At 37.3% G+C, this 16,561-nt stretch overlaps 1 protein-coding gene and 1 long non-coding RNA gene across 2 annotated transcripts in view; both read left to right on the forward strand.

Annotated features, from left to right (window-relative positions):
* LOC108996527 (ABC transporter C family member 2-like) overlaps positions 1-16,561 on the forward strand; it is a 45,503-nt gene that overhangs the window by 3,739 nt on the left and 25,203 nt on the right. The window contains exons 5-11 of the mRNA XM_035688680.1: positions 4,912-5,068; positions 5,562-5,676; positions 5,759-5,839; positions 7,120-7,144; positions 7,301-7,357; positions 9,638-9,703; positions 10,734-10,808. Of these exons, the coding sequence (XP_035544573.1) occupies positions 4,912-5,068; positions 5,562-5,676; positions 5,759-5,839; positions 7,120-7,144; positions 7,301-7,357; positions 9,638-9,703; positions 10,734-10,808 (576 nt within the window). The remainder of the gene's footprint in view (positions 1-4,911; positions 5,069-5,561; positions 5,677-5,758; positions 5,840-7,119; positions 7,145-7,300; positions 7,358-9,637; positions 9,704-10,733; positions 10,809-16,561) is intronic.
* LOC118347934 lies at positions 11,502-11,923 on the forward strand. The gene is made up of 2 exons (XR_004801119.1): positions 11,502-11,705; positions 11,871-11,923. It is a non-coding gene; the product is annotated as an uncharacterized LOC118347934 (long non-coding RNA).

The following is a 16,561-nucleotide window of genomic DNA, read 5'->3' on the forward strand; positions in this document are numbered from 1 at the left end:
AGATCCATAGAGATATGAGGAAGAATAATAGACATAGCCTCATAGGCTTGACGAATATAGTGACAATCTACTTCAATATGTTTGGTACGCTCGTGAAATACTGGATTGGCAGCAATTTGAATGGCACTAGTGTTGTCACCATGAAGAGGAGTTGGCTTGTCTTGCGAAAAACCAATCTCTTGAAGAATGCCCGCAACCACATCACCTCAGAGCATGCTGCTAACATAGCTCTATATTCAGCTTCAGTAGAGGATTTAGAAACACACTCTTGCTTCTTGCATTTCCAGGAGATGAGTGAATCTCCAAGAAAAATGCACCACCAAGTTGTAGAACACCTAGAATCTAGGCAACCAACCCAATTGGCATCACTATAAGCCATAAGTTGTAGAGAAGTGCCAGCAGGAAAAAATAACCCACGGTTAGAGGTCCCAATCAAGTATCTGATAATACGACGAACAACCACTAAATGCAAGTACCTATGAGTGTCCATAAATTTATTGACAATATGGACAACATATGAGATATTCGGAAGTGTGATAGTGAGGTAGATTAGACTCCCAACAAGCTTCCTATATAATGTAGGATTAGAAATTAAATCACCCTCATCCTTCCGATACTTCACATTGACTTCCATAGGAGTATCAATTGAAGTAGTCTCCCCCAACCTAGCCAACTGAACAAGGTCCTGGGTGTATTTATGTTGATTAATAAATAACCCATGTGGCTGATTGTGAACTTCCAGTCCTAAGAAATAAGTCAATGGTCCCAAATCTTTCATATGAAAGACCCTATGAAGATGCATCTGAACCCTTTGAATAAATTCAATATCGGATCCAGTAATAATGATATCGTCCACATAGACCAACAGAAAAACAAAACCAGAATCACTCTTATGAAGGAATAAAGAAGCATCATACGCACTCTGAGTGAATTGAAACTCAAATAAGGTATTGCGGAACTTCTCAAACCAAGCTCTAGCAGCTTGTTTTAGACCATACAATGACCTTTTCAGCATACAAACATCATTAGCTGAGGAAAGGGGCATACCAGTAGGGAGTTTCATGTAAATATCGTCTTTTAAATCACCATGAAGAAAAGCATTCTTCACATCCATCTGATGCAATTGCCAAGATTGAGAAGCGGCAATAGCAAGAAGGAGACAAACAATCGTCATCATAGCAACAGGAGCAAACGTCTTGTCATAATCAATCCCATATTCTTGTCTATTTCCCAAAGCTACCAAACAAGCTTTATATCTCTCAAGGGACCCATCTGATCTAAGCTTGATAGAATACACCCACTTACTACCAATAGGTGTCACAGAAGAAGGACAAGACACAATATCCCAAGTGTCATTGACCGCTAGTGCATCCATTTCTACTTGCATGGCATCCCTCCAACACTCATGTTCCATAGCCTGCTTATAAGAGGAGGGAATAACAATAGAAGAAAGTGTAGCAGACATAGAAGAATGAGATGAAAAACCATACCGATTCGGAGGTTTGGAGACTCTAGAAGTATGCCAACGTGGTGGTGGATCATAAGATGTGTCAAAGGATTGATCAGGAGGCACGGGCGGATGCTCAGGAGGGGCAGAAAGAGCAGTCAGATCTTCTGGATGAGATGGTTTACGCCTTGTGTAAACACAACCAGGCTTAAACCGAGCGGAAGCTGGTGTAGAAGTTGTATCTTCATTTGAAAAATTTGGCAAAACATAGAAACTAGGAGGAATAGGGTCTAGATGAGTATGAAAAAATTGTTGTTTGTTAAAGAACACCACATTGCGAGAAACTCGAATGCTTTTAGGCTGAGGATCATAACAAACAAAACTCTTCTGAAAAGAATTATACCCTAAAAAGGCACATTTGACTGATTGAGCAGAAAGTTTGTGTCTTTCGTGAGATGGAAGATGCACAAAACAAATACAACCAAATGAGTGCAATTGAGAATAGTTTGGGAAGTGCTCAAATAGCAAAGAATAAGGAGAAACATTGTCTAATACTGGAGTAGGTAATCTATTAATTAAATACACAGCAGTAGACAGTTTCACACAAAAAATGAGAGGGCACACCCGAATCAATTAGGAGAGCCCGGACCATATCAAGAAGATGACGATTCTTTCTTTCAGCTACTCCATTTTGTTGTGGAGTATGTGGACAAGAACGTTGAGAAATAATTCTTTGATCTTGAAAGAACATTTGAAACTCAGTAGATATATATTCTCCTCCTGAATCGGAGCGAAGAACCTTAATAGAGGTAGAGAATTGATTAGTGAAATAAGCCAAGAAACGCTTGAATACCGGAAATACTTCATTCTTAGTGCAAAGAAAGTAAATCCGCGTAAAACGAGTATAATCATCAATAAACGTCACAAAATATTTATAACGATCATGAGATTCTATCGGGGCAATACCCCACACATCACTATGAATAACATCAAAGGCACGAGTGGCATGAGATCTTTTTGAAGGAAAAGGCAAAACTTTACTTTTAGCTAACTTGCATGTATCACAATCAAAATTTAATTGATCAAGAGAATAGAAATCTTTATTGCCTATTAAACCAGGAGATGACAACTGATGAAGTATGTGAGAATTGGGATGGCCCAACCGCCTATGCCAATCCTTCACACTCAAAGTACCAACATTACAAGAAAACGAAGATAAAGACTTTGACTCAATAGATTTGGAATCTAAACATAAAGGAAATAGTCGACCCTCTTTAGGACCCTTCGCGATCATCTTCCCGGTCACCTGATCTTGTACAAGACAACCAGAAGAAGTGAATGACACTCTGCAATTGCTGTCAACTAATTGTCCAATAGAAATCAGATTGGTATTTAATGAAGGAGACACCAAAACATTATTTAAGGAAGGGAAATGTCACCTACGACAGTGATAGGTAGGGAACTACCATCTGCCATGTGAATTTTAAGTGGACCAGCATACTGTGAGACATTAACAAGAGAGTTAGAGGTACTTGTCATATGATTGGTGGCACTGGAATCAAAATACCAAGGTTTAGAGGCAGATTTGGTTTTACCTGAAATACCAAAAGCTGAAAGAGCTGAGATTATCATTTGTTGAACCATTTCTGGTGTAATAGGAGTGGAATTTTAAGAAGTGGAAGCTGGAACATACCTTTGCAACTATAGCATTGAGTAGTGCTCAAATCCCTCCCTTTGGTTTTTCCTTGAGCTGCATATGCCACAGGAGCTGAAGTAGCTTGTTCCATGGCTGTTTGAGTCATCAATCTTTGCTCCTCTCGAAATATCTCTCCCAAACACATATCAAGTGGAGGCACAAGATCTCGGTTCATCAGATTAGCACGAATAAATTCAAATTCCGGCCTTAGTTTCATAAGAAACTGTGCCCGCATACTTGCTTCATGAACAACTTGAATATCGGCCAAACTTGTTGCTGGAATTGAAGTGTATACAATATCTGTATACTCAGCCCACAAGTTACAAAAACCAGAATAAAACTCCTCCACAGAGAGTGCTCCTTGAGAGAAATTCGATGTCTCTAGTTCGAGTTGAAATCTCCTAGCTCATTATTCTGAGTATACAGCCGCTTGGGATGATTCCACATATCACGAGCATTCTTGAATGAGCGTAAATTCAAGATAATATAGGGATCAACAGATCTAAGAATCCAAGACATGACTCGGGCAGCCTTGCTTTCCCAAGAAGCCCGCTGATCTTTGTCTTCTGGTGCCACACTACTCCTATCAATATGACCCCAAAGTTCATTTCCTTTCACCAAAAGTTGAAACTGAAAAGACCACGCAGCATAATTCTTTCCATTGAATCGAACCAGAAGAGAATCTCTAATTTCAGAAGACATGATAGATAAGAAACCCTATCTGCAACAAACCTCGCCGAGAAGCACCAAACTGCTCCAGATAACGCCGATAGTCTGAGAAGTTATCACCCACACGCAAAATAACATATCGCAGCCCAAAAAGCACTCACAGAATATGCCGACAACCTCAGAAATCCACAATACACTCTCTGAAACAAAGTGCCGATAATCACCGCTACAGATGAAATTTTTTTTTTTTCAAAACAGAGGCCAAAAATCGACTCAAACAGCGCCGATAATGCACAAGAAACACTCAAGAGGTTGCCGAAAGTCATAAGGAACCCCAGCCTTCAACTTAGACAACGCCGATAGTCACACGAGAGGCCAAGAACAAACAATGAAGGCACCGAGAAGCACACGGAAGGCCAAACACGAACTCAGCCAGTGTTGAGAATGAAGAACCCACAAAGAAGCCCCCGAGAAAGGAAACAAAATTCGTAGAAACAGAGAGAAAAAAAAATTATTAACCTGCTCTCGATACCATAACAGATTTCTTTCTTTGACTGAATAATTCCTCCTATCCCTTCTCATTCATTAAGTAGTCAAAATAGATTACACCCCATTAGCCATTCGAAATCTGACTTCCTATCCTATAGGGATTCAAATCTTGGATAAGATATGTTTCCCATACTTATCTACTTAATCTAAATATTCAACTTACAAATCATATAAATCCCATATAGCTGTACAAATATATCTATACCCGAAATACATAGATAACATAGGAATTAATTCAAATAAATATAATCCACTATACCATTATATGTCATGCATGACACACTGACATTTAAATGTCTATGTATCATATATACTCAAAGATGGTGAAAAACGGCCTTAGTACAAGGCCTAGGAAAGAATAAGAACAAGTAGTATTCCGTGCATAATGTATGCTCAGTTACATTACAAAGCATTCCAAGTCATTTTGATATGTCTATTGTTTCTCTCTACTTTGTGCGTCCTTTGATTCTGGCATTTCCTTTTCTTCAGGATAAAATTCACTTATCAAATTAAAAATGAGTACCAACCAATATTATTATTTTTAATGCAGGTTTTGTTTGGAATACTTTTACTTGGATATGTTCCTCATTTGGATCCCTATCCTGGTTATACACCAATTCGGACTGAATCAGTTGATGATGCTGCATATTCTGAACTACCTGGAGGAGAGTACGAATGTCCTGAGAGGCATTGCAGTGTATTTTCAAGTATGTATATGTCACATTGTCAATTGATATGACATGAATGACTTTCGTTTAGAAAATCTCAAATGTTATGAAGCGTTGAATGGATACAGAAATCATTATTCTTAGAATTAGAACCCGGCACAAACCAGCACATTTTGTCTGTTCAAATTGCTTCACTAGACTATTCTATTTAACAGTAATCATCATACTGAATGCTTTTTTATTGTTTTAGTTGATGATTACCTAAAAAACCTGTTTTAGTTACTTATACTTTAATTACCGATCCAAAAAAAAAAAAAATTTCATACCTAATTTTCTTAAAAGGTAGATATTGGAGTGTAGTATTTTGATCTTTCCAGTTGTCTTTTCCCTACCTTGTTTTTTTCCCCTGCATGCTTAGTGTATCATGGTGTGATGACACACAATTTTTCTTGAATTTGGTCTGGGTGTGAATTGATCTTGGTATGGTTGAGCTGCTTTGCAAACTAATTCTGGTTTCTTGTTTTTCTGTCAGAAATGTTTTTTTCATGGATGAATCCTATAATGAAGCTAGGGTATGAAAGACCTATCACAGAGAAAGATGTGTGGAAATTAGATACTTGGGATCGGACTGAAACATTGAACAATAAGTATGTGGTTCTTTTCTTTTGATTTTGGCTTTCTTCACGACTTCTTGTCTAGTTTATTATGGTTTTTTATTTAACTTTGTAGGTTCCAGAGATGTTGGGCTGAGGAATCTCAAAAGCCTAAGCCATGGCTTTTAAGAGCTTTAAATAGCAGCCTTGGTGGAAGGTAAATACTAAGATATACAACTGATGATATGGTTATAATGGAGTAAGAGCAGCTGGTACTTGCTGTTGTCTTGGATAACGTTTTACTTATTTCTTTGGCAAGGAATGGTTACTGGCACTTTATTGGAAGATTTGAATTGGACCTAATGAGACCCAACTAGATTAGTGCTGATTGGATCTCTTATTACCCAAGTGATTTTTTTCTTCATCGTTGCTAATATTGGTTAATAAATTGAAGCTTGAGTTCCTGGTTTGTTTTCAAGACTAAAACCTAAAACTTTGAAAACTTCTCATTTCATCATTACAACTTTCCCAAATTCCCACATAACATAAAATAAACAATTTAACTTTTTCAAATCCCAAAACAAAAATAATATTAAAAAATATATTCTAACAATATTTTATTCAACTGTTTAACTTTAATCTCAACTCAACTCATCTCATCTCATCTCTAAAAACAAACGAGGCCTGAATTACTCAAGTTATTCAAACATGTCATGGATGCAATCAAGCTTGCCAACTCTGAATATCATAAATCATAGCTATAATACCTCGAATTGAGTCTTCAGTGATGAATAGATCTCACATTCGTTGGTTGAGAAAAGTTCTTATCTTTTATAATGATTCTAAGGGACTCCCATTGTAACATCTACTACCTATATAATTGAATCATTTCCTTTACTCTTATCAAGCCACTTCTGCATTTTCCTAATTACCATCACTTACACTTTAAGTACCTTACCTTTTTGTTATTATTTTAGGGGAGAGATTGTAATATCTTGGATTGAGTATAGGGATGTGGTGAATGGATTATGGGATACCACATTGCTTAGGAGGGAGAAGTTTTTGTTGTTTATAATGATTCCGAAGGACCAAATTGTAAGATTGACTAGACTTTTTGGAGTATAAGTCCATATGTGACTTGGGTTTTCTTGGGTCGTTGCAATAGCTGGTCTTAAATGCTCATGTAAATGTTTTCCTTTCCATGTTCTAATTCTAATGGTGTTAGTCAAATTGAAGAATGGCTGTACAAATAATCTAGAAATTGATATTGTGGGAGTTGGAGTGCTAACATGGAAGAAATCTATACGTATTTTCTTTTTTGAGAAGTAACGAAATCTGGAAGAAAAATGCTGTGGTCAAAACTGCACTTCTCCCTTTTACTTTTCACATAAAACTGATAGAAACCTTTCATAACTTTACTTTGTGTATGGTGATCTGCTTCCTATATCATTATTATGTCTGAGCATCTCACGAGTGTCCTCTTTTTGCTTCCTGTAGGTTTTGGTTTGGAGGGTTTTGGAAGGTAACAAGCTTATGCTTTTTGTAAAATTCTATTCTTCAATTTTCTACACATCCCCATACACGTCTGACATGGACATGCACAACAGTACATGGACATGCAAAATGATCTATCACCATTTAAAATACATTTCTTTAAACATATTTATCAATTCTGTAGGTTGGCAATGATGCATCCCAATTTGTGGGGCCTCTCATCTTAAATCGTCTCTTACAGGTAATTTTGTTTTGTTCAATGCTATGGATAAATCAATCCTTTTCAGTAGGCTATTGTCTTGGGCATCTGTCACTGATTGTAATGGGTCTAGTTTTCATATTTTACCTGTATCCATTTCTAGTTCCTAGTTGTTGTTAGGTGTATTCTTCGTATACTTTTTGTGTACTTGGTCCTATGCCTTCTTCTCAGTACTAAAATTTTAACTTTACCCATAAAAGAAATCAATCATTTTTAAGTTCTCTATTTGACATCAAACCCTAGGAAGCACTTAATTGCTATTCTCAACATGATATGTCCAATAGAGTATATGAATATAGATAGATTTTCATTGAAATTGGTTAAGTACTAAATACCATTCATCATTATCGATGATGCTGATATTATGATTAACTCATGTTATTTGGAATATGACCCTCTTTAGGCCGCTTGAATCGGTTTTCTGAAAGCTATTCCTGGAAACATGGTTTCAAAAATCATAGTAGAAATCTGTTTTCTATTTTTTTGGTATAAAAAATGTGTTTGGATGGATACAACTTGAACTTTTATCAGAAAATAAAACAAGGAATATTTCAGAGAGCTCATGTAGGGCGTAAAATCTCTTATCATTATGAAGAGAGTTGGAGAGGGAGAGGAAGGTCTTTGGATGGCAATAGTTGTGGTCTGGGAAATCTTGTGGGCAACATAATCAGATTTAAAGAGATGGTGTTGGAGGTGGAAATGAGGGTGCAATTGGATGATAAGTTTAGGGGAGTGAGAGATAAAGCTAGGGAGACGAAGACTGTAAGAGTGGGAGGCAGCTGGTTTGCATCTGCAAACCCTTGAAAAAATAAAATTATTTACATTGATGACAATCTCCCCGGGGGGGGGGGGGGTTTAAGTTGGAAACGTTCCAATACCCAAAACCAACTGCTTGGCCTTTAATCTACTTGACTCAAGCTGGAAGCTGACCTGCTTTGCCTAGGGATTTTCGGGCCCTTTCCAACCCTAATTCCATTCTCTTTTTTCACCCATTTATATAGGAGTTAGGAGTTGATGTTTTGGGTTTAAGCGGAGAACTTGGCCATGTATGAAAACTGGTCCTAAACTTTAATGGAAATATTCATATAAAGACATAATCGCTCTTAATATTAAAATAAAGCCTTTCAATGAAATGAAGGGTGGCTTTGTTGTTTTATATTTTTTTCAAAGTCAATGGTAGTTTAGGGGGTAAGTTACATTGAGTTGGTATCCCATCTTAATTTGATGTTTTTTTTACTATTTTGGAAAGTTGCCATGTTGTGTGCTGTTTTCAGCAAGTTGTCTATCTCTTGTCTGGTCTTCCAACTTCTTGTTGGTTTAAAATCATTTCCAGTTGAATATAATTTTTACTATAGGCACACAGATTTGAGCTTCTGTATACACATAAGTGTGAAGCTTTTAGGACATTGCACATGCTAATCCAAACCAATTCCTGTACTTGCCCCTGTATAAAGAAGTCAAAGGGAATGAAGGATTAAGCGTAGATGGTTGGCTAATAAGTCATAAGGGTGAAAATGTAGGTTTTTTTCTTTCTCATTTTAGAAAACCGTTATCTCACTTTGCAATTGAAAATCTAATCTATGGTCATGGTATTCCTAGTTGTTGTTGTTTTTTTATTTTTTATTTTTTTAATTTGAAAAAGCTAGAGGATTGTCTTTTTTATAGGTAAAATAAGATTTTGCTTAATCAAGTAAATAGGCAAAGCCCGAGTACTGAAGAAGTGTATATGGAGAACACCTAGTTATGAGTTAGGATCTAGAAATGGATACAAGAAAATCATTGGAACTAGTCCCATTGAGAACAATGACAGAGCTAGAATAATCTAGGATCATCCAACTAGCGCTCTCAATCTTCAAAACTCTGAGACATAAGCAAATCATATTCCACACTGCAGCATTTTGGGGATTATCGGGAAGGCCTCTCCAACTAGCAAGGAGATCCACCACCCTCCTAGGCATTGCCCACTCACTCAAGTCCATGGCAATGTGAATATGAGCATTGCTATTAGGGAAATTAGAGGGCTTATTATGCTTAAGGTGTTATTTGATCAAGTTTACATTTAAGATGGTACTTGATGGTCAGATCTATGCTTTTTCAGCAGTAATGGTACAATGATAAACAATTTCTTCATAAATTTAAATTAGTAAACAAATGTAGTTATATGCAACAGCATTGTTGAATGATTTAGGAAACACTATAACCATTTAAACCTTAGTCATCCTCGAAGTATGCAACTTAATTTACATGATGAATTTTCTGCAGTCAATGCAACGGGGGGATCCGGCATGGATCGGTTACATCTATGCCTTCTCAATATTTGCTGGAGTGGTATGGCATTAATCTTCCCTATTTTTTTAAATTTTAATTTTCTGGATTATCTATGTATGCCTGCCTTTAGCTATGATGCATGCTCATGAAAGTATTAATGCTTTAATCAATATATGTGCGGTGCGGATCCCATTCCTTGTATATTGACACGAGCCATTGTAATGATTTTGTTTCTAGCTTTCCTTTTCTCATTCTTGCAGTGACATGTTAACATGTGATAACAAACTAAATCAAAAGCTTCCAAGGCAGTTTGATATGGATTAAAACTTGATGGACCAAAATTCAACTTCTTTGTAGTTCACTGCATCCAGTTACCATTGAACTCACTTTAAAGAATTTGAACATGTAGATGTTGAAGCTTAGAATTGGTTCTTCTCGTAACTTTGGACTATGGTAAACTAAAATAGTCAGCTTCGTACTGCCTTTTGACTTTTGAGGTCACTTTTATGTTTTTCAGAGAGCTATTTTGTTGATGTCTTTCATCTATGGAAATACTTGTTTGAACTTTCAATTCTGCTGATAGAAACTGAAGTTGCAAATCAATCTTTAGCTACTCCTTTACCCTCTGGGCCTCTCCATGGGGTCTATCCAACTCCATTTGACTATGCTATCCTTAGCTTTATGGAATCTGTATTTTGCGATTTTGGGCTTTCAATTTATTGAGGCTATATGTTATGGGTTTTGGAGATTGTGTAGGCTCTTGTGATACTTTTCATCCTTGTAATTGTTTGGAGAATATTTTTGGCATCTCCTACAGTTGTCTTGGAAGAAGTGCCTATAGAGTGCTCGTCTTATGTTCCTTTTTCTCTTATTTTAATGTTACCTTCCTTATGACTAATATGTTGAGTCATCAATTAAATCTTATACTTTCACCTTATGATTACTAATCATTTATTTTATTTTGAAGGAGATTAATTTACATTTTAATCCTATTGAAACCCTCCTCTTTCTGCCTGCATCGTTGTTATTAAGCTGAAATTTGACTCATCAAGAAGCTCATACAATTTCTGAATTATATAATTTGTTCCAGGCTTTTGGTGTCTTATTTGAAGCTCAGTATTTTCAGAATGTGATGCGTGTTGGTTTTCGACTGAAATCAACCTTGGTATTTTTTTAACCTTGTTTTTTTCTTACCCTGATTCCTGAAATGCTTTTGGTGCTTATTTAGATATTTCTTATGTTGATTTGCCTATCTTTTGGAATGCCTTTCAAGATTATTCTATTGCATTAGTCCCATGATGTTAACAACTAGTGGCAAACACTACTTTATGAGGCTGTAGCTTCTTCACCTTTCTACCAGGTGAGAAAGGGTATATGGGGGAATCGTGGGATAGAGTTGGGCGTTGGGAAGAGGGAGTAGTTGATGTAATACCTTGTATAGTAGATTGAGTGTAGAAAGGAGGTGAATGAGATGCTAAATTGTTGGGATAGAGAAGTTTTTGCCTTTTGTAATGATTTTAAAGAGCTCAAATTATAACTTTGATTAATCCTTTTGGGCTATGGGCCCAGATGTGGCTTGTGCCATCCTTGAGATGTTACAGTTGATGATGTTGTATAAAACTTGAAATTCTGCTTTTGGATTTGGCTGGCAAATTGGAGATTTATAGCATGGGCTTGGTGGCATAGGCAGCTGTAGAAGTGAAGCCTATCACCATGCCGACCATGAAATACGAGATGGGGCACCTTCTTTAAGATTTGATGGAATGGCCTAGCCCACCCAAGAGTTCTTATGTCATATGGGAACGATATGGGAATGCATGGCTGGAAAAAATTCTTATGGTTTTGATATCTAGTAGGAATAATAAGAATCAAAATCCAGCTTGGTTGGTGAACCTAGTGATAGGAGACCATCTAGCTTGGTTCGGAGAGCACTTGTTGGGTTAAAGACTTTTTTGTTGCAAAATGTTACAGCCTAAATGCTGTACTATTGACCTACTTGTTCGGATGGATCTTCACCCCAAAGTGTCCCCATACTGCATGTATACATCTGTAAGTAACTTAGGTGTCGTTTGGATTCGAAGATGAGTTGAGATGGGTTGTGAATAGTAGTGAGATGAGTTGTGAATAGTAGTGAGATTTGTGAGTTAAAGTTGCTGAATAGTAGTGAATAGTAGTGAGATGAGTTGAGATGAATTGAGATGGACTGTGAATACAAACGAGACCTTAGTGCAACATGGCAAATTTAATTGAGAGGAATCAACAAAGAAAAGAAAAACGGGTCAGCATCTTAATGTGTATTTGAGAGAGTTTCCACAGGCTGAGGAGTGTCCACATGAGTTCATTAAGGTGTCTACACATGAATAAAAGCCTCTTTTATATTCTGTTGAGAGTTCAGTGGTTTGGGGGATGAGATGAGAATTTTGTGTTTTGTTTGAAAGTTTAAAATATTATGGTTTAATATTATTATTGTTTTAGGATTTGAAAAAGTAGAATTGAGATTTGAAAAAGTTGAATTGTTTATTATATTTTGTATGGGGATTTGAAAAAAGTGTAATGATGAGATGAGATGAGATGAAGATTTTGTATCTCATCCCACCCCCCAAACCTGCCGGAGCTTTTAAAATGTTTATCTCACAGTGTCTTATGATTGCTCTCTTTATTGGGTGCAACAGATGTTTCCACAGACTGCATATCAAACTATCCAATGATAGATACTGTCGAGTAACCGGATTCTTGTCATATAGTACTTCCCATGTCAATAGATTCAATTAAACCAAAAAAGATGCAAATGAACATTTATAAATACTGAGTATTGTTTTTTCTTGGAATAGGTAGTATAAATCAATTTCACCAGCCAATCTGATTATTGGATGATTGCATGCTATCTACAACTTTGCACTTTGAATCTCTATTGTCTGGATTTGTCAATTTGTGAAATTATTTTCAATTTTTTGAGAAAATGCACAGATATTTATTATGTATGATTTTTTCAAATATGTCTTTCTTGGTACTTCGGCATTTGTGAATATTGGATTTGACATTATTAGAGCCTGCATTTTTTTCCATCGATGAAAACATACTCATTCTTTGTCTCAGCATTTCTTTTAACAATCATCTGTTGTTGTCAAATATCATTCCCTTTATAATTTCTTGAGCTGAAACAAAGTGTTTGGGTTAGTTCTTGTGCTTAGCTATGCCTAAATTTGGCAACAGATTTTGTTGGTTTGGGCTGGGTCATGATTGGTAATTGTTTTTGTGAATTTAAAGTATGGTTATGGGGTTTAACTTCTTAAAGACAAGAATTGTGTGTGAAGGCCACACCTATTTAGAGAGAAGCAATAGAAACAAGAAAATCATGAAAATCGAGGCTACGAAAATATATAGTTGTGGCCCAAAGAAAAAGAGTGCTAACAAAAAAAATCTAAGTTCTTCTAGTGAGCGCTCATTGTCTTCAAATTTCCGGTCATTTCGTTCATTCCATAGGCACCACATGATACAAGTCGGGTCCATTTTCCACACCATTGAGATTTGTCAGAGACCTCGTAGTTTTATCCAGCTGGCCATGAGCTCTGTCACTGTGGTAGACAGAACCCAAGCCAAGTCCATTCTATTAAACACTTCATTCCATAACGATCCAGCCACCTCACAATGCAACAGTAAATGATCCATAGTTTCACCATTTTTTCTACACGCAACACCAATCTACTATGATTATCTTACGTCTCCATAGATTATCCGTCGTCAAGATCTTACCTAATGCTGCTGTCCATACAAAAATGCCGCTTTGGGAGGTGCCTTGTTTCTCCATATCTTTCTCCATGGGAATTTCGTATTTTGTAGTTGTGTAAGAGACTTATAGAAAGAGCGGACCAAGAATGTACTTTTACCAATGGGAATCCACCACATCTTGTATGCTCCTTGGATTCTTGGCATCATGGTGTATAGAAGACCAAACAATTCCTCAATGCTGCCAATTTCCCAATCTTGGGCAACTCTAGTGAAATTCACGTTCCACTGGACGAGATCCCTAGATAACTCCATGCAATTAGCCATTGATGCATCTTTCTCACCTGCAATCCTAAAGACTGATGGGAATGAATTAAGGCTTGGTCTCCACACCATAGGCCAGTCTATAATTTTATTCTAGATCCATCACCCAACACCAGTCTAGTATGCCGATTAAAGATCCTCCACCCTCTTTGAATCTGTTTCCAAACACCCACTCCATAAACCTCATGAACCTCCCTAGTGCACCATCCCCCCATATTTGCAATCGATCACTGACTTCCACAGGGCTTCTGGTTCCATATTATATCTCCACAACCACTTCCCAAGCAAGGCTCGATTGAAGATCCTCAAATTTCTAATGCCCAACCCACCCGAAGAGACTGGAGAACATACCTTATCCCATTTGATTAGATGATACTTGAATTCTTCTCCTATCCCACTCCTTCTCCTATCCCACTCCAAATAAAATCACGATACAACTTCTCAATACAGTTCGCCACACTTGCTGGAATTGGGAATACAAATAAAAAATACGTTGGTAGATTAGAAATAGTACTTTTGATAAGAGGGTGATCCTACCACCATTTGAGAGATATAATGTCTTCCAACCTGCCAATCTGCGTTCAATCTTCTCCACCATTGTATCCCAAATCGATATAGATTTTGCAACTGCCCCGAAAGGACGACCAAGGTAGTTCATGGTAAGAGAGGAAACCTTACATCCAAGGATGCTAACTAGTTGCCTGATGTTACGAACATTGCCCACTGGCACTAATTCTGATTTATCAAAGTTCACTTTCAAGCCGGATGCCGCTTTAAAACAAAGTAATAATGCCCTCAATGTTCGAACTTGGTTTTGTTTTGCCTCACAAACAATAAATGAGATAGGTTAATAGTGCCTCTATTAAGATCACCCATCGAGAATCCCTCAATAAAGCCACTGTTCACCAAGGCTAGAATCATTTTGCTAAGTGCCTTCATGACAAGAACAAATATGAGTGGGGACAGGCCCCGAGAGCTATTAAAGAAGCCATTTGGGCTGCCATTCACTAATACTGAAAACCTCACCATTGAAATACAGCATCTAATCCACGAGCACCATTTCTCCCCAAAATCGCACCTCCCAAGCACATGTAGTAAGAACTCCCAGTTAACATGATCATACGCCTTCTTCATATCTAACTTGCATAGGATTCCCAGCTAGCCAGATTTTAGCCTATTGTTTAGGCATTCATTAGCAATGAGGACTGAATTCAGAATTTGCCTATCTTTAACAAAAGCATTTTGGGGTTTTGTAATGATCCTCCCCAAAACCTCTCCTAGACGATTGGCAAGCACCTTAGAAATAATCTTATATATCCCATTCACAAGGCTGATGGGTTGGTAATCCTTCACCTTCGAAAACCCAATCTTCTTCGGAATGAGTGTTATAAATGTGGCGTTGAGGCTTTTCTCAAATTTTCCGACTAAAAAGAATTCTTGGATCACTTTCATTAAATCCCCCCTCACACATCCCAACAAGTTTAAAAAATCCCATGGAAAAGTCGTCGAGGCCAGACGCTTTATCTTTGACCATTCTCCTTATCACGGTGTGGACCTCTAACTCCTCAAAAGGCTGCTCCAACCACAAAACCTGCTGTGGATCAATGAACTCAAAGGCTAGTCCATCGAGTTTTGGTTGCCATCCCACCTGTTCAGAAAGTAAGTGTTCAAAAAATTCCACAACATGCTCCCTAATCACAAGAACCTCCATACATTCCACTCCATCTATTTTCAGCATATCAATGGTATTAGTTCTCCTATGAGAGTTGGCCACGCTGTGAAAGAACTTTGTGCTGCGGTCTTTTTCTTTCAACCGTAAAGCTCTTGATTTTTGACGCCAAGAGATCTCTTCCAACAACACCGCCATTTCTAATTTTGCCTTTAACTCAGCCTTCCGAGATGCTTCCTCCATAGAAAGGACCTGCCCCTCTTGTGTCCTCTTTACCTCTTGAAGCTCCTTTGGCATAACCTTTTTACGATCACCTACATCACCAATAGATTGAATATTCCATAGCTTTAAATCATTTTGAAGGCTTTCAATTTACCTGCAAAAATGAAGCTAGGAGTGCCATTAATTTGATAAGAATCCTACCATTGCCTAACCCTTTCCACAGAACTTTCAGTTTTTAGCCACATATTTTCAAACTTAAAATACCGATGCCCACCTTGAATACCTCCACAATCTAGTAATAAGGGGAAATTATTACCATTGATAATCTAAGAAAACGTGGGCTTATAATCATAGATTGGTGTTGTATGTGCAGAAATAGTGGTGAAATAGTGGATCTTTTTTTCCTACATTGTGAGTTTTCTCGGGCCATATGGAATTACTTTTTGAGCAATGTGGGATTAGAATGGGCAATATCGGGGAGGGTGTTGAACTATTAGCAAGTTGGAGAGGGATCATAGGGATACCATAGATTGCAGCTGTGTGGAAGATGGCTCCCATTTGTATATTTAGGTGCATCTGGAGCGAAAGAAATGATAGACATTTTGAGGATCGTGAACGCTCATTGGAAGAGTTTAAGAGCTTTTTCTGGAAGACTTTATTTATATGGGCCATTGCTATAGATTTAAATGGTCTTAGCTTCCATGATTTCCTTGTAACAGTTTCTAGTTCCTAAATAGGTGTAATCACATGTATACCTTCTGTTTACTTGGACCATGCCTATCCTTGTATCAATAAAATATATTCTTACTTATAAAAAATAAAAATAAAAAAGTAATAAGGGGAAATGATTCGATCATAGACGAGGTAACCTCTTTCGACAAAGCTCTAGATAATGAGTTCCCACTCCGATGATAGTAAAAATCTGTCCAATCTAGACCATGTATGATTATTGGACCAGGTATAAGCACCACCCATGA

This window comes from Juglans regia, chromosome 3 (assembly GCF_001411555.2).
Source record: "Juglans regia cultivar Chandler chromosome 3, Walnut 2.0, whole genome shotgun sequence".
Classification (NCBI taxonomy): Eukaryota; Viridiplantae; Streptophyta; class Magnoliopsida; order Fagales; family Juglandaceae; genus Juglans; species Juglans regia.